Here is a 26,192-nt window from a genome sequence, read left to right on the forward strand (position 1 = left end):
ATCATACAGATTCAGAATTACCATTATGCAATTTTGAAGAGCTGAAAGGGCATCAAGCGCGAGCTCCCTATTCCTGATTTAGTTATCTCCGCGGCCACGCTCTCTCATTTGACTAATAACCCTATGCTAATAACGTAAATTGTCAATAATCTCACATTGCACGTTTCTGGATGACGCTGTCCTGTATACTTCCTAGTTTGTATCGCCGTGATAAACAGTCAAACAAACATTTTACACATCAAAAAAAAAAAAAAAAAAAAACTATTACAATATGGGTTGTGTGTGATTTTAATGCAATTCTGGGTTGCAAATAAAATGCTAAATATAACACACACACACACACACACACACGCACATACACACAAACACACACATATATATATATATATATATATATATATACAACAGTTCTGTCTGGTTCTCGAATCTGATTGGCTGATAGCCATGCGATATTTCAGTGATAACAGCACTCCTACTGCCTTTTCACCGTTTGTATCACTCCGCTTGAAGTGACCGTCATGGCGGCCGATCAAATCAACCGTAATTTTTACAAATACTACTTCTTGTACCACGAACTGTAGTTTTAATAGTTTTTTAGGCGAGAATGTAGTTGTTTAGACCTGAATTATGTGACTTATATTTAATAATAGCGCCTATTTTAAAATTTGTTTTGACGTTTTCGAAGATGCGAGCTCGAGTGCGTCAGCGGCCGTTCAGTGCTTCTGTAACCGCCGAGAACAGCTTCATCTCGGCCAGTGCCTCGGGGATTTGCCGCTGGCTCTTATAGTGGTTAAACATGAGACATAATTCAATTTGAGTACATAGAACGGGCAATCTTTGGTCTTATTAATCTATTATTTGTTCCAGAGCAAGTCGAAATGTGCTATATTAAATTTGATAATAATAAACGTTACGTTACATCCTTATATAGCATATTGGCTACAACTGGACGGGACATATCAGACTCTTCTCCGCTCTTCAAATACGTATAACATTAGACTTTATAAACATATGGTTTTTTGAGTAAAGAAAACGCTTTACAATTTTTTTCCAAACATCAGATCTTTATTTACCTTTGCATTGCACAGAGATGTCCAAACTGCATGCGCTTTTCATTCAGGAGGTGAGGCAGATTAATGAGGTTTGATTGACAGTTTGAGGATCCAATGGAGTTAGGAGGTTTTGTCACAAGCTCTTTAAAATCCTTTTCATTCGTTAAATATTTGTAAAACCCACATACAAGCGTAAATGGTGACCTATTTTTTTTAATAACTAGTGCTTTATGTTTGACTGAACTGTACAATTGTGCTTATTTGTTGTTCAATAAATATTATTTTATATAAATATGTCCATTAAGTAATGGATTGAGTGAACATTACATTAATACGCCATTAGATGGCGGCAACACTTTACAGGAGAATGAGTCAGTGAAGCACAAGAAACTTTTAAATTGAAAGGAACTTTTGCAAAAGGAAGTTGTTTTAGCGCCGTGGTGTAATGGATGTAAAAAAGGACAAATACAAAGATCGCTTTCCTCAGCGGACATTCAAACGGATTTGTATAAAGGATATAATATTATGGACATCGACCTGAAGAATGAATGTAATGCAATATACCAGACACAGGTAATAGCCTACTCTCTCTCTCTCTCTCTCTCTCTCTCTCTCTAATACTGTACAAAATTCAATGTGTTTCAATGAAGCGACTCAACGTTCCTTCGTTACTAGTTCTAAAGTGACGTTTTAGAGTTAGTAACGGAGGCTTGGTTCAACTGACAACCTGAGATTTGAATCCGTGGCGGAAGGAAGTAGTGCTGCACAAAAGAGGGTTTTAAAGACACTCCGTTGTTGTTCTTATTTATTTACACACTCGTGCCGTCGAACTGTTGTATAAACGCAATATCACACTCGAGTGATATTGCTCATATATATATACACGTGTGTGTGTGTGTGTGTGTGTGTGTGTGTATGTGTGTGCTTTTTTAGTTTATCCATTGATGTGCATTAGACTATTAATTGAGTAGTCACCTCTATTATTTTAGGCTATGTTTTAGTCATCAGAAAATAATTATGAGAGGTTAAGCTATTGCACATTTCTAACATGTAAATTATTGATGCCAATACTTCCCTTTCAATTATGAACAGTTCTCAGAATTAAAGATGTGTTAAAATAATTTAAAGAGAGTCTTTGTCAGAGGCCTTTTTATTCTTAATTTTGACATTAATTTTCATTTTTACACTAGACACATATCGGTTCAAAATATCGGTTATCGGTCTCCTTGATCTGTAATAATCGGTATCGGCATCGGCCCTGAAAAATGCATATCAGTCGATCCCTAGTGTAACTACATTTGTTTACAGTAATGATGAAAATGTCAGACTTTCTTTTAAACAAAACACAATCTTAAAATGAATATATGAAAATACATTTGGTTTTTTGTTTTGTGTATTGCAGTAATAGTGTAGTATTGCTGCAGTTTTAACTAATACAGGTGTGATAATTCAGATACTAATGTGGTCAATACTGTTGTTAAACCACACTTGAAGTAGATTTTAAAACCCTGCAAATTTTAGTTGCATCTCATAAAATCTGAATGCTTTACTGATTTGATGCATGACTTGTGCAGTTAAAAATAAACAGCCCCAAAACAGGTGTTGTAATAAATGGTACTTAAAAGTTAAATTAAAGTGTTAGTTCTCCCAAAAATGAAATTTCTGTCATTAATGACAGAATGTCCTCATTTCATTCCACACCCATAAGACCTTTGTTTCATCTTTGGAACACACATGAAGATTTTTATTTTTTTTTATCCCCTCCGCTGAAAACAACAAAATTACAGTCAGAAAAGTAGTAAATACATTGTTAAAACAGTCAATGTGACTACAGTGGTTCAAACTTAATATTGTGAAACAACGAGAATACTTTTTGTGTGCAAAAACAAAACAAAAATAATGACTTTATTCAACAAATTCATCTCTCCCCTGTCATTCTCATATGCCATTTCCATTGAAGCGCTTGCAGGTTCTACATCCGAACACCGGCTCAGTATTGTCCAATACTGGAGGATAAAAAAAACTCTAAGATTTCATCAATATATCTTCATTTGTGTTCTGAAGATGAACAACGGACTTATGGGTTTGGAATGACACAAGGGTGAGAAATTAATGACATAAATTTAATAAATAATTTAATTCATACATTTTCAGATCGTACAAATTATGTGTGGGTTTGTCATGTGACGTCTTCTGCAAAACCACCAGTGTTGGGCACGTTACTTTAAAAAAGTAATTAGTTATAGTTACTAGTTACTTCTCACAAATAGTAACGGAGTTAGTAACTAAGTTACATCATTACAAAAGTAACTAATTACCAGGGAAAGTAACTATTGCGTTACTTTAAAAAATTAAAATATGTCAAATAACTTGAATTCCCCCAATATTAAATATAAGTCTAAGAATAAATTATTCTTGATCCGACTCGTGACTCATGATCCGCTCTTGCTTATGAAATTTCTCTGTACTGTACTATACGTGTTAGTAGCCATAGAAAATGCAGCTTCATATTTATGTTTAAATAGTCCTATGTTATGTTTTAAATTCATTTACTTGATTATGAAAAGTGAACAGCATGAGTAAGATGCATCATAAGATGCGCAATATATCGGGAGTCATGGAGTGGGTCAGACATGATTTTGACCACTTCATTAAGTTTTGTTTTATAGAAAGCCTTTCTTTAAAGTGAATTTCATTTTGTAAAAATTGTATCTTAATTTTAATCAATGTTTCATCTACCAATTGCCTGGATTTAATAAACAAGAACCAAATATAGCAGACAATATAATCATGGCAGGCGCGGGCGCGATCACTGGCGCGTGAACTGGAGCACGTCTTATAGACTAAATGAACCGAAACTCAGCGTATAGGCTGCTTGCCTCGCAGACATGAGAAATAGCCTATATCTATAAAGCTTGAAATATCTAAAATCGAAAAGAAATAGGCTTCTCTGATTATGTAATCCGAATGAAGTGCATTCTCTCTCTAGGCGTGTCCATATGCGGAGATGATGAGAGTCTGCAATGTCAACTTCATCTTCGCAGCCGACACTGATTCAGAAAACATTACTTTATTAATAAACAATTAAAATGTCTCCTTGCTGTTTTGGTCACATTCATAATAATTACTTTTGCCCGGTTCTTTATGGCAAGCTTTATGCGTGCGCTTGAGTGCTATAGCCTATATTACAATCATTATTATGGTTTATTCTCTCCAGTATTTATATTAATTAATTAAATTAATATAAATGTGATTAGTCAACTATTGGCTTAAATTAATAACTACTAATCGACTAGAAAAACTTATTTCACATATTTTTGATCCAGCATGTCACAAAGGGTATTCTGGTTTGAGCTCGCGCTCAGCTCGCTTGCTCACAGACACACACACAGAGCATCGTACGTTATCATCAGTTTAAAATGATATTTGTGTATGACTAACCGCAGCACACCAGAGAAAACACTTTGCAGGTCATTTGGCTGAGAGAGAGCCTACTCAGATGAAAAGCGCTTCAGTGAGCTCAATTATAGTAACGCAGTTTTTTTGTCAGAAACGGTAATGGCGTTGTAACGGGAGAAAAAGTAATTAGTTTGATTACTCGTTACTGAAAAAAGTAACGGTGTTAGTAACGCCGTTTATTTATAACGCCGTTATTCCCATCACTGAAAACCACTGGCACTTACCGTCCACCATGAAGTGTCAGGTCAGTGGATGGGCCCATGATGAGGTACGACTTGTATTCTTGTAATCCCAATGATTCTCTACATGTAGGATGAGCCTGAAATATCCTCAACTGTCCCTCGACACAATTATCAGTGCCTGTAAGACAGAACAGCAGTTAGGACGTGAGCCACATCACTACTACAAGCTTATGAACATGCAAATGCATTCATAGAGGATATTCTGTTTCAATATACTTTGATGGAGACAAACCATACCTTTTTTCAGGACCTGCTCCACCTTTAAGTTATAGATGTCTATGTTTTTGTCCAGAACCATCCCCACCACTGTGACTTTATAAGCTGTCAAACATACATGTTATACGTTTCTGTTCACCAGAACTAAGACTGTATTTTACTTCTTTCTCAGGGCCTGAATTTCATTTGGGGAAGATGGGGTGGGGGGTAACTGTAAAAGGCGGCTGCTTTCTGTTTGTTTGTGGTGTTCGGTGACTGTCTGTCTACAACTCTGCATAGCCTTATTGAACATGCTGATGACATGTGACTGTCTGCGTGAGCAGGTGTGTGGAGATATGGAAATACACGACAAGCAGGTCAGACATCTTATGATTGCATTCAGAAAAAAAACAGAACTGGCGTCGCTTCAGTTACACTTTTTCCGTAAGTTGAATAGGGAAGGCACAGGATATAGCGAAAGCTTTTAGAAACGCGAGAGTTTTACACTTTCTTCGTAAGTTGAATATAGAAGGTGGTCTGGCAGAAGCTAGATATTTTACTTCATAACTTGTTGAACAGGGTTTTTTTTTTTTTTTTTACACAAACGCAATGCTTTGCTTCAGAAGGCCTTTATTAAACCCCCAAAGCCATGTGGAGTATATGTTTATGATGGATGGATGTGGATGGAAGCATCTTCAGCTTCATACTCATTGACACCACTCAGTGCCATTATAAAGCTCGGATGCTTCAGGATATTTATTAATATTACTCTGATTGTGTTCATCAGAAAGAAGAAAGTCATATACACCTAGGATGGCTTGAGGGTGAATAAATCATGTGCTAATTTTCATTTGAAAATGAACTAATCCTTTAAATCCTGCCTTTTATTTCCATTGTTTGCAATGCCCTTTGTGACAAATACATTTGTCACACCAGTATTGAGGTGAACCGATAAAAGCAGAACTTGTGGGAATTAATAAAATTAAGCGCAAAACCCACAATCCTGTGTTGAAATTCAGGCCCTGCTTTCCTTTGTGCTGAGAAACATGAAATTTGAAAAGAAGTTAACACAGAGAATAAAACTATAACCATTTTACCGTAACCCTTGTCATCTTCACAGGCTTTATCCAAACGTTCATGATTTCTGACCCAATGTTTCTTCTGAAAACTGCAGTTTCCTGTGAAGAGACATTTTTGCTTTCTGAAGTTTATACCCTCAAACACACATACACACACACATTTTCATAACAGCCCATGTCAAGTCATTAGACATATACATAAATACTGAATAAAACCTCACATGGGTGAAGGATACAAGAGGAATGTGAGGTGTGGTGGGAGGAACAATATGAGGGTCAGTAAATTATGACAGAATTTTTAGTTAGGGAAGTATCCTCGATTCTGGATGCCAGTACCTTCTGCGCGCCAACATTGTTCTCCAAGACGCAGTCTGTATAGAGCGCCATCCTTCCTATCAGGGTGGTAGAACTTTGTACAGCGCACCTCTGAAAAAAACACACGCTTAATAAAACATTACATGCCGTCTAGTTGGCACAATCTTAAACATCTACAGATGATCCAGAGCACAGCAGTGCACCTGGCCTTCAGTTGGTCAAAAAGCATCATGTCAGCAATCTCTCATCCTACAATCAGGTTTGGATTAATTGCTTTTTCATATTTATGAATCATTCTGGGTTAAAGTGTCAGCTAAGTGATTCATTGTGAGTGTACATGTGAACATGAGTGTGTTTGTGCAGCTCACCTGGTGAGTGATATTGATATATTGTGACTGCAGCAGGTTGAAGTGAATCCACATTATACATCTTGTGCATTTTGAAGGAAATTATTTGTTTCTCTTTATGAGAAACCTAATGAGACAAAAATCAAAGATTTATTACTCTACAACAGTCACTCATACAGATTTGACATAGAAGCCCTTCTTTTTCACATTGAAGGGGTCATGAACTGCATTGTTTTATAAAGTATCCTGGGGTGCACTTATACATCGTGTGAAGAAATATTAGGCAAGTTGATTTTCTGATCTCTTTTTTTTTCCAAGCACATTTTACCAAATATAAATTGGATTTTGTATTTAATCATTTATAAGTGATAATTGTTCATCAAAGCTGAAAATGAAAAACACCTTATATTCAGGTGTGCATATTATTAGGTACATTTTGTTTTACTGATAAAATGAGCCAAAAAAGTTATTTAACTCAGACTGAAAAGTCAAAAAGGATTAAATGCCCATGATGCCCAAGGATGCAACACATACAACTTAGAATAACAGCAGTTCTTTTTAAGTTCCTCCTTTACTCAAAATTATTAAATTGACTTATTATCTTAAAACATACAATAATGTAAAAAAATGACAATTCATTTACTTTTGACTACACAGTCTGCTGAAATACCTTTTCTAAGTACAGGATGAGGGATCTTTGATTTGAGAGCACTTTATTCATCTCAAATTTCTGAATGTATCTCTCCTTCTCTGTAGACAGCTGAGGGTGATAAGGGGAAAAAAGTCAATACTGTAAAATGTTTTATGTCCTGCCTACATACGTTTATTACATTCCTCTTATATACATATAAGCTAGCCTTTTTGTAGCTCAATTGAATAGTCCTGCGCTGTGGCACATTTTTGATGTGGTGTCTTAATTAAAAAAAATAATAATAAAAAAAAAATGCATGCATGCATGATAAGTCTAAAACAAGTAGACAAATGTTAAGTAGATTAAACAGAGCATGTGACTGACCCTGAAGGTGCTTGACCCCTAATGTATTTCTTAGGATTTTGTTATTATTATTAGGGGCCAAGCACCGAAGGTGCTTAGGCACCTATTGTATCTGTTGGCGTTCTTTTTAATTATTCTTCTTCCACTCTGGGAGTCTATGGCAGCCGATAGAACCGCTTGCGGGAAAGTTGTGAAATTTGGCACACAGTTAGAGGACAGTCTGAACTGTGTCTAGAGCAAATTTGGAGTCTCTAACTCAATCCCTCTAGCGCCACCAGCTGTCCAAAGTTGCACTTATGTTTATGTTATTGTAATAACTTTTGAACCATAAGGGTTAGAAACAAAATTCTTTTTTCCTCTGATTCCTTGGGTCAAGACGAATCGATTGCACCCTATGATGTCATTTTCTGTCATGAAGATTTTTCCGTCATTTTGAATTTTCTGAAAAACCTACTTTTTCGAACTCCTCCTAGGCCGTTAGTCCAATTTTCACGAAAACTGAACCAGATCATCTTCAGACCATGCCGACAAAAAGTTATGGAATTCAAGTCGATTCCTCAAACTGTTTTGGAAAAACATGCGAACAAATTGTATGCAGTGCTTACAAAAATAGACGTAAGGCTGTATCTCCGTAACACTTTATCATATTCAGACCAAACTTGGTACATGTCATCACAAGCATGACCTGAGGCATCATGCAGTGTTTTGGTGCAGCGCCACCTACTGGTGCAGAGATATGAAAAATGGCTATTTTTGCTTATAACTTCTGATGGGTTTGTCCAAAAATCATAATGGTCTCGTTAGATTCGGGGCATCATGCCGAGTCGAATGATACCCAATTTTCCCATATTGGCCATTTTGTCCATCGGCCATTTTTAATTTTGTGCTAAAATGCTGTATTTTACGAACGCATTAACGTATTGTTACGAAACTCGGTATGGGTCTTTGGCACCATGCCCTGACAATACTCAAACAGTTTCGTCGCAGCGCCACCTTGGTCAAACGTTATAACAAAATTTACATAAATGTTAATAACTTTTGACTGTATTAACCGATTGTAATGAAACTGGTCTCAGTAGATTCCTTGGGTCATGCTGAGAACACAGATATCATTTGCCATATTTGGCTGAACTTCCTGTCCGCCATATTGTTTTTCTTTGTGAACTACCTACTTTTTCGAACTCCTCCTAGACCATTGCGCCGATTTTCACCAAAATCGAACTGTATCATCTTATTATTATTATTATTATTAACCTTTATTTAACCAGGTGAGTCAATTGAGAACCAGTTCTCATTTACAATGACGACCTGGCCAAGAGGCAGCATAAAAAGCCAGTACAATACAAAAACATAAAAGATGCAGGTAACACATGCAGCTATAAACAGTGACATATAAAAACAAACAATAAACTAAGAACAAGTACAATGATCCTGAATTATTGACTTAACTGAATTTTTAAAGGAAGAAAGCGATATGAATGAGCTAAGCTTTAGAGTCTGCTGCAGATGATTCCAATCATATGCAGCAGAAAACTGAAAAGAACAACGACCAAAGGAGGTGCGGACTTTGGGTATACAGAGAGTAAGGAAGCTGCTAGAGCGCAGATTACGACTTGTATTATGAGCAGTTAAAAGGGACTGTAAATATAATGGAGTTTTACCAATAAGGGTTTTATAAATAAACAGAAGCCAATGAATTTGTCTACGCGAATGGAGAGAAGACCAATTCAGTAAAGAATACAGATGACAATGGTGAGTATTAAATGAGGCTCCAGTCACAAAGCGGATTGCAGCATGGTAAATAACATCCAATTTATGAAGGAGAGTTTTTGAAGCATACCTGTAAACTATATCACCGTAATCCAAAATCGGAAGTACTGTCGTTTTAACCAAGAGCTGTTTAGAAGAATGTGTAAAAGAAGATTTATTACGATAAAGAAAACCAATACGAGACTTAACCTTGCTGAGCAGTACATTTATGTGCGTTTCAAACGATAACTTGCTGTCAAGCCAGATACCAAGATATTTGTAGCAATCAACATAATCGATTTCTGAACCATCCAATGAAAAAATTTTAGGCAGATGTTCAACGTTTGGTAAATTTCTATTAAAGACCATACATTTAGTTTTATTTGTATTTAAAACTAGATGAAGACTAGAGAAAGCATGTTGGAGGCGAGTAAATCTTCAGACCATGCCGACAAAAATTTATGGATTTCAAGTCAATACATCAAACCGTTTTCGTATACCAGAGCAACGAATTTGAGGCATGATGCAAAAACAACTCTTGAAGCTGTATCTCTGCAATGCTTTGACATATTGACACCAAACTTTGCAAGTGTCATTGTCACCTCACTTTGACTATACCACATTAATTTGGTCACAGCGCCACCTATTGGTCAAAAGTGATGAACTAGTAATTCCTTTATTTTGACAGTATATATCATTTTTCAGTTCTTTTGCCTAAAATGATCTTAATAGGTCTTTAATTGCTCACAGTTGCAGTTGGTCTGATGCTCCCAGCCATGTTGGCTGGCTTCTTGTGCCGTTTTTGTGCTTGGCCCTGTAATTGCTGCTTGCAATATCTAGCGCTCTCTCCACCCTCAATACCATGACTGAGGATGACCCTTGAGCAAGGCACTGTACCCCCAACTGCTCCCCGGGTGCCGCAGCAATGGCTGCCCACTGCTCCGGGTGTGTGTTTACGGTGTGTGTGTTCACTGCTGTGTGTGTGCACTTGGATGGGTTAAATGCAGAGCACAAATTCCGAGTATGGGTCACCATACTTGGCCACATGTCACTTCACTTCACTTTCACTTATAATTATTATTATTAACAGTAAAGTTCTTTTTGAGAATTAACAGAGGTTTGATTGAAAATATTTGGCTACCATTGTGATCAGTTGCTCTTGGTGTCGCTGTTAAAATTTTATATAAAATTATGTGTTTCCATAAACTGCCACAAAGACCACAAACGTAACATAAAAAAAAAATCACAGTAACTGCCCAACTAAATGAGCACTGATCACCATAATGGTAACCACACATTCAATATAACATCAACATCTAAACCTGATAATTCTCAAAAAGAACTGCAGACAAATTACAGAAATAAAGTCCATGTAAACGTAGTACGTTTACATGGACAGCAGTAATCCGATATTAATACGATTAAGACAATACTCTGATTAAGAAAGGACCATGTAAACAGCAATGTTTTATTACCTTAATCCAACTAAAGTCATACTCAAAGTAAACTTAAATCGAATTATGACAGGTGGAGTATTCCTATTTTAGCAGTGGCGATTCTAGACTTTTTTAACAGGGGTGGCCTTAGTGGAGCACTGATTAATTCAAGGGTGGCATCATAAAATCATGCATCGAACACCATACTCATAAATTGAAGGACAAAGGCTGTACTCTTACATCAAATTTCTTTTTATTTGAATAAAATCAAATATAAATAAACAAACTCAAACATAAAAATACACCTTCAAGACTTGGCACAATGCACAACAAAGAACGTATTATTTACAATTAATTACACAAAATTAAAGCTTAATCAAAGGCCACATCTGACCTGTGAGTTAAACTATTAGTATTTATAAAGTTTAAACGATATAGACTACTCTTTCATGTCATTACTGCATTGGTGATGTGCAAGTCGAATTCAGTGCCTGTCACTTTAAGGCCCTGACGGCCGTGAGGTTTGCTTGATTCTCACGGTTTAAGCTAAATTGTTGTTGTGCATTGTGCATAAGGATATGTGGATGAAATGAATTATGTTTTCCATGTCATTTGTTAAAATAAATGCTCTAAAGCCTAACAACTCGAAGAAAATCTGTCTTGGATTACAGGAGATACTGTAAGTGTCTTGTAATGATAATTTCTATGATTTTGGCGAGCACAAATAACTATCTCCAGATGTAAATGGTTGCATATCCTATTACTCAAATTCAACTAAACCCACCAGTAGGCTAGACCTTAATTTCACAGCATAGGTATGTTAGCAACACAGGGCTTGAAAACATTGACTGTATAGCCTATAGAACAAACAAAAACGAAACCCTGCGTGGAATTTATCTGGGAATATAGCCTAAGCCTAATTTACTGAATGTAGGGGCGAGCTATGGCGTGTTTAATTTGGTTAAAATATAATGTAGGCTACGTTTTTTTGCACAAAATTGCGTCTGCTAATCTGCTAATGATAAATCTTTAAATGCTTTTTACAAAAGTAGCCTACAGTTAACAGTTAATGACATAGCAAATGTCGACTGAGTAGGCAGAATAGGCAGGTAACTTACAGTAGATAAATTAGCCTACATGACGTGATTCAACAGACGTGATACTGGGCTGTGTGTGCGATTAGATATCAAGGCAGATGTGATAGGTAAATAGATATCTTTGCGTGCTAGCACAAGTAGTAGTGCTGTAAACTCACATGCTAAAAAACAATAAGCCATGTATCGTTGGTTAGCTTATATCAAACACTTGCTACTAACATTTCTGAGTTCTGGTGTCTGACTGTCCAAGCTCCCGCGCTGATTTAAAGGCAGCAAAGTGCGTCAACAAAGGTTCCGCCTTTGACCACGTTAATGGCCAATCGTAGAGTAGGATTTTGGGGTGGCACCTGGGGTGGCCAATCGAATCTCAGCCACCCCTCAAGCCACCCCTCTGGCTCCGCCCCTGTATTTTAGTTGCATTATTGGAGTGCATTGTAGACATGTACACACCTTAATCACACTATTAACGTCATGTGGGAGTTTTCGCTGCATTTTGCCACCGGACACATAATACACACACGCCAGTGGTCAACCGTTTGACTCATCCAGTACCTCTGAGTTTGTCGCGGTGGCATGAATGAAAGTTGCTGAATTAAAGTACAGGAGGCCTGTTGCTGGAGAATTTGTATCCACCGTTGTCTATTTACAGAGCCACAGACATCGGGAAAATAAATAGTAGCCTAGGCTAAATCGTGTGAACGATTTACTCATTTTTTATAAGTTTTGACTAAATGTTATGACTAAAAATGACTAAAAAATTAAACATTCTAAAAACATAAATATTATTTTCACTTACAAGATTTCTACAGTGAACTTGTAGCTTTCAGTGGCTCCAGGGTAATGTACTGAAAAGAAAATACTGAAATGAACAACAAAATTGGCTTTCAGTTTTAAAGTTACAAAAAAAATAAAACAATTATCCAACTTACTGTTTCGTTCTCGTTCCATTTTAAAATCAAAGAGTTTACAGTCAGACTTCTCAACAGGTTTGGCATAATACTCTGTGAACACCTGAAGAAAAAGGTCATTTTTCCAGAAACATTTTCATTTACATGATTTCAAGGGTTTACATTTTCTCCCTGAGAATACTTATAAGAAAGAGTGCGCGCATGAGAGAGAGAGAGCGCTTCTGGTCTGTCATTCAGTGCGATTCCGCCTATTCTGCCTTCACATGCAGTTTGCAATGTGTGTGTTGTCATCATTAATTTTGAAGTATTTCCTCACCTCTGAGGCTAACATTGTTTCTGCTGCTGCCGTCAGTGTCTCTGTGCATGCAAAATTCTGTCAGTTAGGTCAGTTGAGGTATTGGTCTTTGGTATCGGGGGATTTTTACGAGTACGAGTACAAGTATATGAGCTTTGTATCGGGCCCAATACCGATACTGGTATCAGTATCGGTGCATCCCTAATATTCATAAATAGATTTCAAAGATTTGAAAAGATTTAATTTTTTTGTTATTATTATTCTTTTTCTGCATTAAAACTGTCTGAGCATCCAAGACCGTAAGTCATAGAGATACCAAACTTGGTGGGATGATTAGAAATCCCACCCGCTACTCAGGTGCTCAGGCACACATCCTGGACACTAGGTGGTGCTATAATAAGCACTTTTGTGTTTTGGTACATAGTTCTATAATAGTAAGGGCTAGAAACAAAATTCAAACTTCCATAGAGAGACACTTAAGACAAGGACATTGAATAACTGTATTATCTACACAAATCATTTGTGCTTGGACCACAATAATTGCTGCTTGTCGCTATATTTTAGTATTAGTAGTAGGTGACCATTCCCTCACTTTCTCTGACCGACTTTTTTTGCTGACTTGGATGCACTTCACCACATTTTACTCTTCTTAATTCCTCTACAGTTTATTACCCAACAGTGGTTGAGCAGCCCAAGTTTCTGAACACCCCACTGTCATCACTGACGTGAATGTTAATGGTCAGGTGTTAGTGATCTCTGCAGAAGTTCAGAACGAGTCGTTTTTGCAGCTTACCCTCAATTAATGCTATTATTGGTCTGGTGCCGACATTCTGAGAGTCCCAGTATGTTGTCATAAATGATGAAGGTAAATTTGACTTTGAATCTTTCTGCTGACCGTATAAATGTTCATGAACACTCACAGAGAGAGTGGCTGTTCCAGTTCCTCTAGCCGTCACATTGAAGTCCTTGTTTATGTCCACCTGTTGCGTGAATGCAGAAATACTCAAGTCAGCAGAATAATCACATGAATAATGAAACAAAAGAGATCCAATTTCCAGCGATTTCTCTCTAGGTATTCATGGAGCATGTTCACTTCATCTTGAACAAACCAATATATGGTTGTGATATAACATGTCAATTTGTCATCCGATTTAAACACCTGCATTATGTGTTATACCTTGTCTGATCGTGCAACATGCACATTGTCTCTTGTGAAAGTCCATCTGACAGGTCTTCTTCCTGCCACTGACAGCTCCACGTCCAGAGTGAAGTTTTGTTGGTTCTTCTTCTTCATCTCTGTGTGATATTCAGCCACAGCCTGGAACACCATGATGGTCGCCTAGAACAGACCGGTGTGGAAAGTAAATTTCCAGGAGCTAAACACAAACATCCTGTCCTCATTTACTCAAATGCCTGACTCTGTTGAACACAACTGAAGGACATTTTTTAAAAATATATTTTTTTTTCTATGCAAGTACAATTAATGGACTGAAACTTTCAAAGTTTAAAAAGCACCATAAATGTATCAAAAAATCTCATTAATAATCTAATTTCTATATATCTTAATTATTGTTAATATGTAATTCATTTTTCCAGGAGCTCATTGCTTCTACCTTCAAGTAAAATGCTAACAGTGATTGTAAATTAATTGCCTAAATTATAACATTATTAGCTAAATGCATTCTTTAAATTGTAATGTTGACATTCTCTGTAAAGTTGCTTTGAAACGATATGTATTGTGAAAAGCGCTATACAAATAAATGTGAATTAAATTGAATTGATGTAGTTCACACAGCTTGTGTGCTATGGTCCAAGCGTTCATGAATTAATTCTTCAGGTGTCTGCTCATTCACAAATCAAAATCGATACTTCTTTAATGAATGTGTTTGTATGTCACACAAGAGCTTTTGCATCCTTTTTGAAGCCTGAAAGCTTCAGTCCCCAATACTGTAATTGCAGTGACTGGAAAACAGTACAACACTACAATTATTCAAAATATAATGATTATACTGGTTTATAATAACATGTGGGTGAGTAAATTATGACAGAATTTTTGGTAAACTGTTCTTTCAACTTCTGTTTATTTACTTATTCTTTCATCATTTCACGTTAAATATTAATACTGTTACTATTAGTGTACCTGTGTGGTGCCAGAACCACCATAATGAGACTGTTGTCTGCCCAGCCAGCGCACTGCCTCTCCTGCTTTATCGAAGTCTTTGGCCTTCACAAGCGCCAGCACAGCATAGGCCGTCGCCTCTAGTGAGTGATAAGGCCGTCCAGCGACAGTCCAAAACCTACCGGCTGATTCAAACACAAATCAGGAATAGAAACAGGAGTGACTTACAGACTCTTGACAGACTGGCTGTCACAATGCTTGATTTTCATTGACAGAGAAGAAAAATACAAACTGTATTGTATGAAATGAAAGGTACATTATGTAACTTTTGGTGCTTTAGTGGTTAATAAACAAAATTGTACGCATCTTGAGGAAGAACATTGTAGCCGGAGCTACTTCTCTCCATGTATGTATATAACGGAGGTACTGGGCTACTAGTCAGAATATAAACAGTTTTTATAGGTGTACCATATGATTCAGGACCCCAGCAGGTGCAGGATGTAGACTCGGTCAGGCAGAGATTGAATAACAATGGAATAATGGAAATACCATTAATGGAAATAACAGTTGAAGACCGCTGCAACTGACTTCCAGCCACAGGCTTAGATGAAATCAACCAAAAATAAAAGAACATTCAATCTCTCAAGATCTCAGCAGAGGGTGATTAAACAACTCCACAAACAGCATTACCAGCTTCACTTATTACTAACCAGACTGACTTTATTTCTGTCAGAGGTCTAAAAAAGTTCTAGATGTTGATGCTTGGTTGAAAATGTTTAGTTTGAAGGTGTTACGTACAGAAGGATACGGAGACACAGGTATATCGTTAATAGTGTTTATTGAACAACCAGAGGAGTAGAGCAGAGTGCAGGTAAGTGAATGTAGGTAAAGTTTGTACCAGATGGTATTCTTGGATCTGATACTTGTCTTGTTTTTCCCAGGAATCATGGATGGCAGACAGATGTGGAGCAGACGAGACACAGAGACACTCACAGAAGACAAGAAGAACACAAGGGATCTTGGAGAATGCTGGAGACAGGTAAGTAGTCGTTAGAGGAGTCCTTGAGGTAAGCATAACAAGTAGGTATGCGTTAACAAGAACGGACAGTGACTGAGTGCCTGTGAGTGTCTTTTGTAGTGCTGCTGATGATATCTGTGATGAGTGTCAGGTGTGGCTTGTTAGTATTCTGGTGAGGGTGTGCGCTGTGATTGGGTGACTGTAGAGCCTGGCGTGTCTGTGACAGAAGGTCACCAACATGATAATCAGTGTTTGTTTTAGTTGCACAGTTTCACTCTTGACTTTTTAACATTAGTTTTTCTCTGGCTGGTGTAACTGCGTTTGATTTAGGCAAGAACAGCAAAAGAAAATGTGATCAGATGATGATAAAGATATAATCACCATGTAGTGTTTGAGTCACTGATCATATTCAGAGTCTATTCTTTGATTATACAGATGTCATGTTATTAAAGATACACACAGACTTCGAAGAGTCAGTGTATGAATCTTAATAATGGTGATGTGCTTCTTGTTGCAATGCGTTCTGGGTGATCATACAAAACTCATCTACGGCTCCCAGAATGCATTGCGGCATTAAGCATGTCATCATTGTTGAGATTCATAGGCTGATTCTTGATATCTGTGTGAGTCTAATGTTGGAGTGAAAAATGTTTAGTGTACAATGCCTTTAAAAAAATTTAAAATACTGTTAGAGTCATTGCAATAATAAACAGTTATAGTAGCCAGAGAAAAACTAGCATTAAAGGTCAAGTATCAAACAGCCCAGCTAAAACAACACTGATCTCCATAATGGTGACACCAAACTCAACATTTTGAACCAAACATAAATATCTAAACATTTGTTTGTTTTAAAGGTGCCATATAATTGAAAATTTTATTTATTTACCTTGGCATAGTTAAATAATTAGAGTTCTGTACATGGAAATGACATACAGTGAGCACCATTGTTTCCTCATTCATATGTAAATCTTGTGCGTGAAAAAGACCACTGAAAAATATCAACATAACACCAACTGTTATGTAATAGTTGGGATCATTATTTACGCACCCAAAATTTGCATATACCAGCCCATGTTCAATGCAAGGCAGTATTAACGTCGTGAAGCTGCACAGCCGAATCATCAGAAGTTCTGCAGGTATTGTGAAGCAAGCAAGGACAATAGCAAAAATAGCAGATGAATCGATAATAACTGTTCATGATGCATGATATCATTATATATTTAGTGATATTTGTAAATTGTCTTTCTAAATGTTTTGTTAACATGTTGCTAATGTACTGTTATATGTGGTTTAAGTTACCATTGTTTCTTACTGTATTCACAGAGATCAGAGACATGTCGTTATTTTAATTTTCAACCTGAAAACGCTTGCAGTCTGTATAATTCATAAACGTTTCTTCATTTTCGTTGAGTTTCTCCAACTGTGTGTAGCTTTAGCCACATTAGCCGTGCAGCACACTATCAAACTTATTCAGAATCAAATTTCAGCATACATCCACAAAATACATGCTATGCTAACGTGATCTGATATGCTGCAATTCAATTCAATTCACATTTATTTGTATAGCACTTTTCACAATAGATAATGTTTCAAAGCAGCTTTACAGGGAATGCATGTCAACATTACAATTTAGAGAATGCAGTTAGCTAATAATGTAATAATTTAGGCAATTTAATTTACAATCACTGTTAACAGTTTAATTGAACAGTGTACCTTTAAAGTTACTCAGTATTAATGTTTACTGAACTGTTGAATTAAAGCAATATCACACGCACAGTCAGGCTGTGGTTCTGAATATTATCATGGTTATGATTACCTGCGTCCTAATCACATTAAAAGGCAGAAGCACTCTTGCTGGAGTGATATCACTTAAGCATATTTTGATGACTTGTCACTGACCTTCTCCTTCTGAGGAATGTTTCATCAAGATGTCTTTATTGAGTTTGTCAGCATTGGCCAGGGCGTAGGACGTCATTGCTACAGCGTAAGGATTGGTCAGTTGTGGAAGTCAACCTTCTAAGAAGTCAACAGCCTTCCTGATACTTCCGTGCAAAGTCTATTCAAGTATGTGTAAGAGGTTAAAACCAAAAGGAAGAAAAGGGGTGGGGGGGCGTAATCTGAACACAAATGCATGAACATTTATTGGATTGTGTTTATGTTGCTGTAACTCCCTTATGGAAAGAAAATATATTTCCATATATGAATGATCAATATATTATGTGATTTAACAGACAGTATATTTGAAAATGTTCAGAAAAATGTATTGCATAAATATATTACATTATATTGAATAATACATAAGGAATTGCCGCTTTTCATATATTGAAAAATATGTGATAATATATTTACTAATATATCATAATGTATGTAATTTTATATTCAGTAATATACTTAATAATATATAGATTTATATGTGATCAGATATGGTACTGCATGCATTATATATTACAAATATATTTACTCATGCAGTATAAACACATACATGGTAAAATATATTTTGTAATTATTTACATTTTAAATGTTTCATATTTTCAAGTTAGTTAACAAAAGCACACCTGCATATTCTAAAGTTTCTAAAAAAAAAGACTATCACTGTGCTTTTTTTTTATTTATTTTTTTTATTAAATAATAATAGTGTTCAGCCGATCGTCAACCTAACCTCAGGCTCTACTCTTCAGCACAATGGACACCCCAAAAAACTTTTAAATTCCAAAAATAATACAACTTTAAACACCAAAAGATCTCCCCCTATATTAATATTAATCAAAACACATGAAATAACACTTAATTTTAACATTTACTCTCCTTTAACAGTCAGAAGCAAAGCATGCTGGGAACTAGAAGTCTGTGGTAACCACTGATTGTAACTCATTCCATGAATGTGTGTATATGTGTGTGTACAATACATTCACATTTATATGGGAACATGTATGTGCAATATAATATACACAATAAATGATAAAACTTTATGAATGTAATGCAATTTTTGTCTTCATTTATAAATATTTTATATGTATCAATATATAGACATATTTGGTCAAAGCATATATATATATATATATAGTATAATTAAAAATATAAGCACAAGTAAGTAAGTATACAAAGTATAAGCACATTTATTGCGATCTCAGAATTCAGGCCAGCTGATAATATACAGTAAAATCCCCAGAGTTAAATCAACTCTGCTCAGAAAACATTTGGTTCCTCTCTAAATAGTGTTAAAGTAACACTAAATCAGAGTTAAAGTTAATGAGATAATTAAGCAATTAATTAAGTGATGATTGAACATTAATGATGATCACCTGCTGTTAACAAGCAGAATCACTGAAGAAAAGAGAAACAAAGAACTACAACTGACTTCAGCCACAGCCTTAGATGAAATCAACTGAAGACGAAAGACTTTAAATCTCTCAAGATCTGATTAAAAGATCTGATTCACTTATTACTAACCATATTGACTTTATTTCTGTCACATGTCTAAATAAGTTCTTATTGAGAATTAACAGAGGTTTAGATGTTGGTGTTTTATTGGTTAAAAAAATTATTGCCTGGAAAATCCAGCCTCACCACTGTACCAGCGGATGAGTCTGGTCGGCCATTGAATCAATTCGATTTCTAGGGCGGAGCAAATCCGAGCACACAGGAAGCGGAGTAAACCAATCAGAGAAGGGTGGATATGACGTTAGCAAAGCAACAAGAGAGTCAACAGCGAAAAGTAAATAATTAATGTGTTTTTGGTCATTTAAAACTGAATTCACGGCTGAATAGAACAATCTCTTGGGTCTCCCGTGCGCAGTCTTTGTTGATATTGAAGGGACTTTCGCCGCACTGGAGTGACGCTCTTTGCGTCACTGAAATAAACAAATCTGATTGCACGGTATGGTTTGGAGTTGACTCGAATCGCGACGGAGGGCAGACTGACCAGACTGATAAATCTTGTAGAAGATATCAGTCTGGCCTTGCCAGGCAAAACAATTATGCCACCATCATGGTGGTCAGGGTTTGTTTTAGTTGGGCTCTTGGACCCTTTTATGTCTTTAAAAATGTTTTGTTTGAGCAATTGCAATAGTGTTTCACAAGAAACATTGCTGAATCTAAAGACTGAAGTAGCGGATCAGCTTGAAAGCCATTTCAAATGAATATCACAAAGAGGTCTCTTTGGTTTCTTGACTGAGATTCAGCTGTTACAAAATTGCAACACAAAATAAAATTAAACATTATTGCATAACAAACAGCTGGACCGTGACAGTTAAGGGGTTAACTCTGGGGATTTTACTGTGTATTCCCATATATATTTGTTCTGTAAGGGCTGTACTTACACCGGCTGTTCCAGCACAGATCTCTCTGCCCTCTTGCATGGCAATCACAACAAAGGCCATCAGAGAGGCATCAGCATCTTTGCCTTGTACGTCACCCTGGAATAAAGCACAAATAAACAGAGTATATCACAAAAACAGTGTTATATCAGATGATGTGTGTTTTACTTGTCAAGCAAATGTAGGCTCTAGAGGAGCTGCTTCCAGAAATATTTTCTCTGTGTACAGAATATAGCGTAGGAATTCCTACAAAAACAACTTATAATGTGCAATAAAGTGCAGTGTGCCTGTTTTAGAAAAACATGGTGTGAATTTTGTTTATGTGTGTTACACAAATATGGACCCTTTTCACATTTCTAGGGTTCTCAGAAGTCATAATAGTTGGGTAAAATGTTATAGCGGTGAATGGGAGATGACAGCAAATATAACTATCCACGCCACAGGATTTTTTGTTTTTTAGGGATTTCATCTTGTCTGTCAGTTCATTTAATGCTATGGGCTGGTCTAAATTATTTAGCTGGTCTTTTATAGTGCGTTCCAGGTTATGTAGTTGGGAGGTCAGATGTTTTTGGCTAAGGGTTGGTTGGTTTGGTGAATAAAGATTTCCAAAATGTTCGGTCCAGATTTTAGGGTCATAGATGGGAAGGTGTTTGGCTTTTTTGGATTTGTCTAAATTGTTCCATAATTCCCCAAAACAATTTTGATCTACTGCCTCCTCAATCTTGTTTAGTTTTATTTTCGTGTGATCAGCTTTTTTCTGTATTAATAGTGACTTGTACATTTTAAGGGTTTCTTGATATGTGGCTCGTATTTGTTGGTTTGCTGGGTCTCTGTGTTTTTTGTTTGATAATGAACGTAATTCTTTTCTTACTTTTTGGCATTCTTTATCAAACCAACCAGCATTAGCCATTTCTTTTTTGCTTCTATAATTCTTTCTTTTTCTCAGGGCTTTTTTGGCCACTGTAGAGAAGATTTTTGTTAACTGTTCAGTTGCTAAATTGGTTGTCGTCTTCTCTTCACTAAAAGAAGTCAATAGAAATGAGTCTATCATGTTCTGAACATGAGTGCTTTGGAGCGCAGCTTCATACTGGGCAGGACTGTCTTTACTCCATATAAATTTGGGGGGAGTGGATACAGTTTAACCTTCTGATCTGAAGATGGCAGAAGATTCACTGACCTGTTCAGACTGAGGACCGTGTGACTGTGGTCTGATAACGGTAGCTGTGGCATCACTGTGAAATAATTGATTTTATTTTGGTCTATATCTGTGATGGCGTAATCTACCGTGCTGCTGCCTAAATGTGAGCAGTAGGTAAATCGACCCAGAGAATCACCCTTTGTTCTGCCGTTAACTATATAAAGACCCAGGCTTTTGCAGAGTTGCAGGACTTGTTTTCCATGTCTGTTTATTGTGTTGTCATAATTCTGACGTGTTTTAGTATATCGTTTTTGTTGATGATTAAGTGGACCGTTTATATATTTGTCTCCATCAGAGCTGATGTAGTCCACTTCCTTCCCCGTTCTAGCATTCAGATCCCCCATTAACAGAACTGATCCTAGAGACTGAAAGTAAATGATCTCTGACTGTAGGGTTGAGAAGATGTCATCATTATAATAAGGTGACTCATATGGGGGGATATATGTGGCACACAGGTACAGGTCCTCGTCTAAACACAAAAGCTCTGTTTTAAGTTTTATCCAAATATGTGTTTTCCCTTTTTTCACAGGTTGAATATAATGCCACAGATGGTCTTTGAACCAAACTATGATTCCTCCTGAATCTCTTCCATTTTTAACATTAGGCTTTTTGATTGAGGGTATTCGTAGCTCTCTGTAGTTTAAAGGAGTGCGGGTTTTGGAGTCTAAACGCCTCCATGTCTCAAGTAAAATAATTATATCTGAACTATATACAGTATTGACAAAATCAGGGTTAGTCATTTTCTCTCCAAAAGCTGAAGAGAACATCCCTTGAATATTATAACATGTTATTTTAAACGATGACATTGAAAAATATTGTATTTACCGGAACAATGTATGAATTTATGACCAAATCATGTTTTAAAATATAGATTAATCAATTAAAAAAGTAATATAAAAGGTATATAGAAATATAGTGAGTGAATTAATTTTACAAATGTTACATTTAAAAATAAACTAATAAAAAGAAATAATGAAATCATTAAGAAATAATGATCATACTTGACTACAGACATACTGTGATGCCTTAAGCTAACAGGTTGTCACATATCATTTTTAGCATGTGTTTTATCTGGACCAGGTCACTGGTGTCTGTTCTACCTCGTCCGGCCACTACAGCGGCGTAGCTGTCTGTCTGACTGACCCTCTCTTCGCGGTCAGGATGTGTTTTCTGGGGGCTTTTCAGGGCTGACTCCTTGATGGTTTTTGCAAACAGTCTCATGCCCTCTTGATGGATGTGGATGTGGTCGTACAGATGCTTGTGGGTGATGCGCTGATGGTCGGCTATGTGGACATTCGGCATTGGAGCGCAGACTCTAGCTATCTCTGGATTGATTGTGCTGATGATCCTGTGTGGCACGTCTCTGCGAGGTAGAAGGGTTGAGATGATGACCTTGGCTCTGGGGTAGATCTTGCTGGCTGTTTTCACCACGTTGGACAGGGCTTTAGTGACGTCCACCCTTCTAGCACTGAGGTCGTTTGTTCCGGTGTGAAGAATGATGTGCGACGGTACACCCAGAACACCCTCTTGCAGCAGTCTCAGAGCAGAGTGTGAGGTGGGACACCAGAACTTTTTCACAGATCTCCCCGGAAACAGTCGTCTGGGGTCAAGATGGTGGCCGTTGGAGTCACAGAGGATGACGATGTTGTCTTTACTCTTCTGTTCTCTGCTGGTGCTCATGGGTGATGTTGTTGTTGTTCGTGGTGGGTGACTCTGTGTGGTGTTGCTGTTCTCTTTCCTCTTGAGGCTCTGAGGGGCTTGAGGAGACTGACGAGTTGGAGGAGTGAAGGAGCTCTGAGGTTGTGTGCTGACTCTCTTCTGATGTTGAGTTGAGTTTGGGACTCTTTCAGGAGAGGAGGTGCTGTGTGTTTGTGTGCTGACACACTGCTGATGTTGTTTTGTGTGTAGCTGGTTCCTGGTCTCCTCCAGCAGTCTCTCCAGAGTGTGGCTGTGTTGTTCTCTTATAACCAGTTCCTCTCTCACCCTCCTCAGCTCCTGGCACAGCTCTTGATTGTCCTCCTCCAGTTGTCTGACAGCGGAGCAGAGCTGTTGAAGTTGTTGAATGCTGTGGTGGCTGTTCAGGTTCAGGAGCTGGTGGAGGTTGTTGGTAGTTTCCTCTTTAAACAGGAAGAAGTCCTGCTCCAGCTCAGCGATGTTGTCTTTCAAGGCCTTTATCTTGGGAGATGCAGGAGTGCTGATGTGTCTGTCTGTTATAGGAGTTCTTGAACTGGGGTTTATGTTGGTACCTATTGTGTTGCAGACTCCATCCTCTGTGTTTCTCTTTACTTCAGGATTTTTCTTAATCTTCTGAACTTCCAGTTTAAGGTTTTTAAAGTTCCTCTGGAATTCATTAAGGCTGGTTTCTGGTCCCTGGGCCATGACTGTACCATTATGATAAAGGTTCACAGTCAGCTTTGTGTCATTTTCTCCTTCTAGAGTGAGTTGTCTGCCTTTGCTGATGCCTCCTTTTCTTCTGCATGTCATGGCAGAGCAGAGGATGGTGTGCCAGACTGATGGGTGTTCAGTGAAGAAGAGCAGGTTACACCGGACTCTGTTGTCTTCTGGTCCAGTGTAGTCAGACAGCAGTATCTCTGGGTTCTCTCTCAGGATAATTTCTTTCATCTTTTTCTTATCTTTGGCAGATTTAACTTCTGTTGGATATATTACCTCCAACTCCTCTTCATTTTTGAAAAATGCCTCTGCTTTAGGTAGGCCCATGTTGTTCTCAACTGAATTAACTGCCACGGAATGTTAGCTTGGCTAGCAGTTAGCTTGATATGTTGAGTTTATATCCAGTTTTAGGTGATGACAGAAAAATAAATCTTTTTAGAGGTCTTACCTTTAAAATCTTCTGCCTCTATTGTTCACAATTAAGTATCCAATTAATTAATTACAGTTTGAGTCATAAAAATCATACATTCTCTGGCAAAATAGCCATAACACAAAAAATGTGTTATAAATTAACACATCCTTTTTGAGAGTGAGGCTGTGGCTGAAGAAAGTTGTAGTTTGTGTTCTTATTTCTCTTTCTTTCAATGTTTGTTCACAGCAGGTGTTTGAATGATTTAAAGAATGATTCAGGAACATCATACTAACCTTTAAATAACATTCTACTAAAAGTTTAACACATTCTTCAAAATATCTTCCTTTGTGTTCAACAGAACAAAGTTGAGGGTGAGTAAATGATGATAGAATTTTCATTTTTGGGTGAACTATCCCTTTAAGAGTTTAGAAAAAGTTCTTCAAGTATTGGTAAACGCTTGTTAGCAATTGTAAAAAGTGCTGCTTCTTCACTGTTGCTTTATCGAGAATGAAGCGTATCACGATAACTCCCTCCACAAATGTAAGCAATGACACACACATGCACCTATATAACCAATCACATGCATCCATCTCCAGCAACAATAATATAACATATTAATTTGAAGCAATAACGCTTACAAAACCCAAAATATTTGTAATAAGCATTTTGATGAAAATTTAAGAAATAAAATATAAAATATATCCTAAATCTATAAATAATCCCTGAAATACATAAGAAAATTATAACTATGCAACATATCATAGGGATATATATATATATATAAGGAATAAGAAACTGTGATAATTATAATGAGAATTATTTAGCATACCACAAATACACTCCAGCACTAAATGCCGTTACAGCTGCCAGAGCTGCACATCTTGCTGCTCCTATTATTGCTGCTTTCCCAACAGTTAATACAGCTGATCCCACTGTAGCCGCTACTCCTGCTCCTGCTGCTGTTGCTGCTCTTGCTCCTGCTACTGCTTCTTCTACTGCTGCTGCTCCTCCTACTGCTGCTCCTACTGTTGCTCCTGCTGCTGCTGCTCCTAATACTATTACTGCTCCTGCTGTTGCTCCTGCTGCTCCTACTGCTGCTTCTACTGCTGCTTCTGCTGCTGCTGCTGCTACTGCTGCTGCAGCATCAGATTTCTTGAGTATAAGCTCTTTCTGAGTCTTCTTATCCTGTTCTGTGTATCTCCTGTATCCATTCTTCTCTCTCAATGAGTTTATCTTGTCCAGAAGCTCAGTGACCTGAGATCGATCTTTATCTTTGTTGTTAAAAACATGAAAACCTCCTGAACACTGATCAACTATTGATCGCAGTGTTTCACATTTATTCAGATATCTCGCCACTGGTCCATGTAACTGATCTCCATGAGTAAAGAGCACAACTGAGTGTTTTAAGGCCTTTGCTCCAAAATTGTCCTGGATCCATTGCACAACATTCCTGGTCTCCATTGTCTCACCCAGTTTGATCACCAGCAGAAACACATCAACACTATGATGTATAAACATTTTCTCTATTTGAGTTTCAGAATCTTTAGCCTTCACTGATATATCAGAGAGT

At 37.2% G+C, this 26,192-nt stretch overlaps 1 protein-coding gene across 1 annotated transcript in view; it reads right to left on the minus strand.

Moving 5' to 3' along the window:
* The window catches only part of LOC125271359 (complement C3-like), a 731,185-nt gene extending 712,890 nt beyond the window's left edge, over positions 1-18,295 (minus strand). The window contains exons 1-4 of the mRNA XM_048195426.1: positions 18,205-18,295; positions 15,309-15,472; positions 14,346-14,507; positions 14,089-14,148 (exon numbers count right to left, since the gene is read on the minus strand). Of these exons, the coding sequence (XP_048051383.1) occupies positions 14,089-14,148; positions 14,346-14,507; positions 15,309-15,472; positions 18,205-18,280 (462 nt within the window). The 5' untranslated portion in view covers positions 18,281-18,295. The remainder of the gene's footprint in view (positions 1-14,088; positions 14,149-14,345; positions 14,508-15,308; positions 15,473-18,204) is intronic.
* Positions 18,296-26,192: the final 7,897 nt, after the last annotated feature.

This window comes from Megalobrama amblycephala, linkage group LG7 (assembly GCF_018812025.1).
Source record: "Megalobrama amblycephala isolate DHTTF-2021 linkage group LG7, ASM1881202v1, whole genome shotgun sequence".
In the NCBI taxonomy this organism is placed as follows: Eukaryota; Metazoa; Chordata; class Actinopteri; order Cypriniformes; family Xenocyprididae; genus Megalobrama; species Megalobrama amblycephala.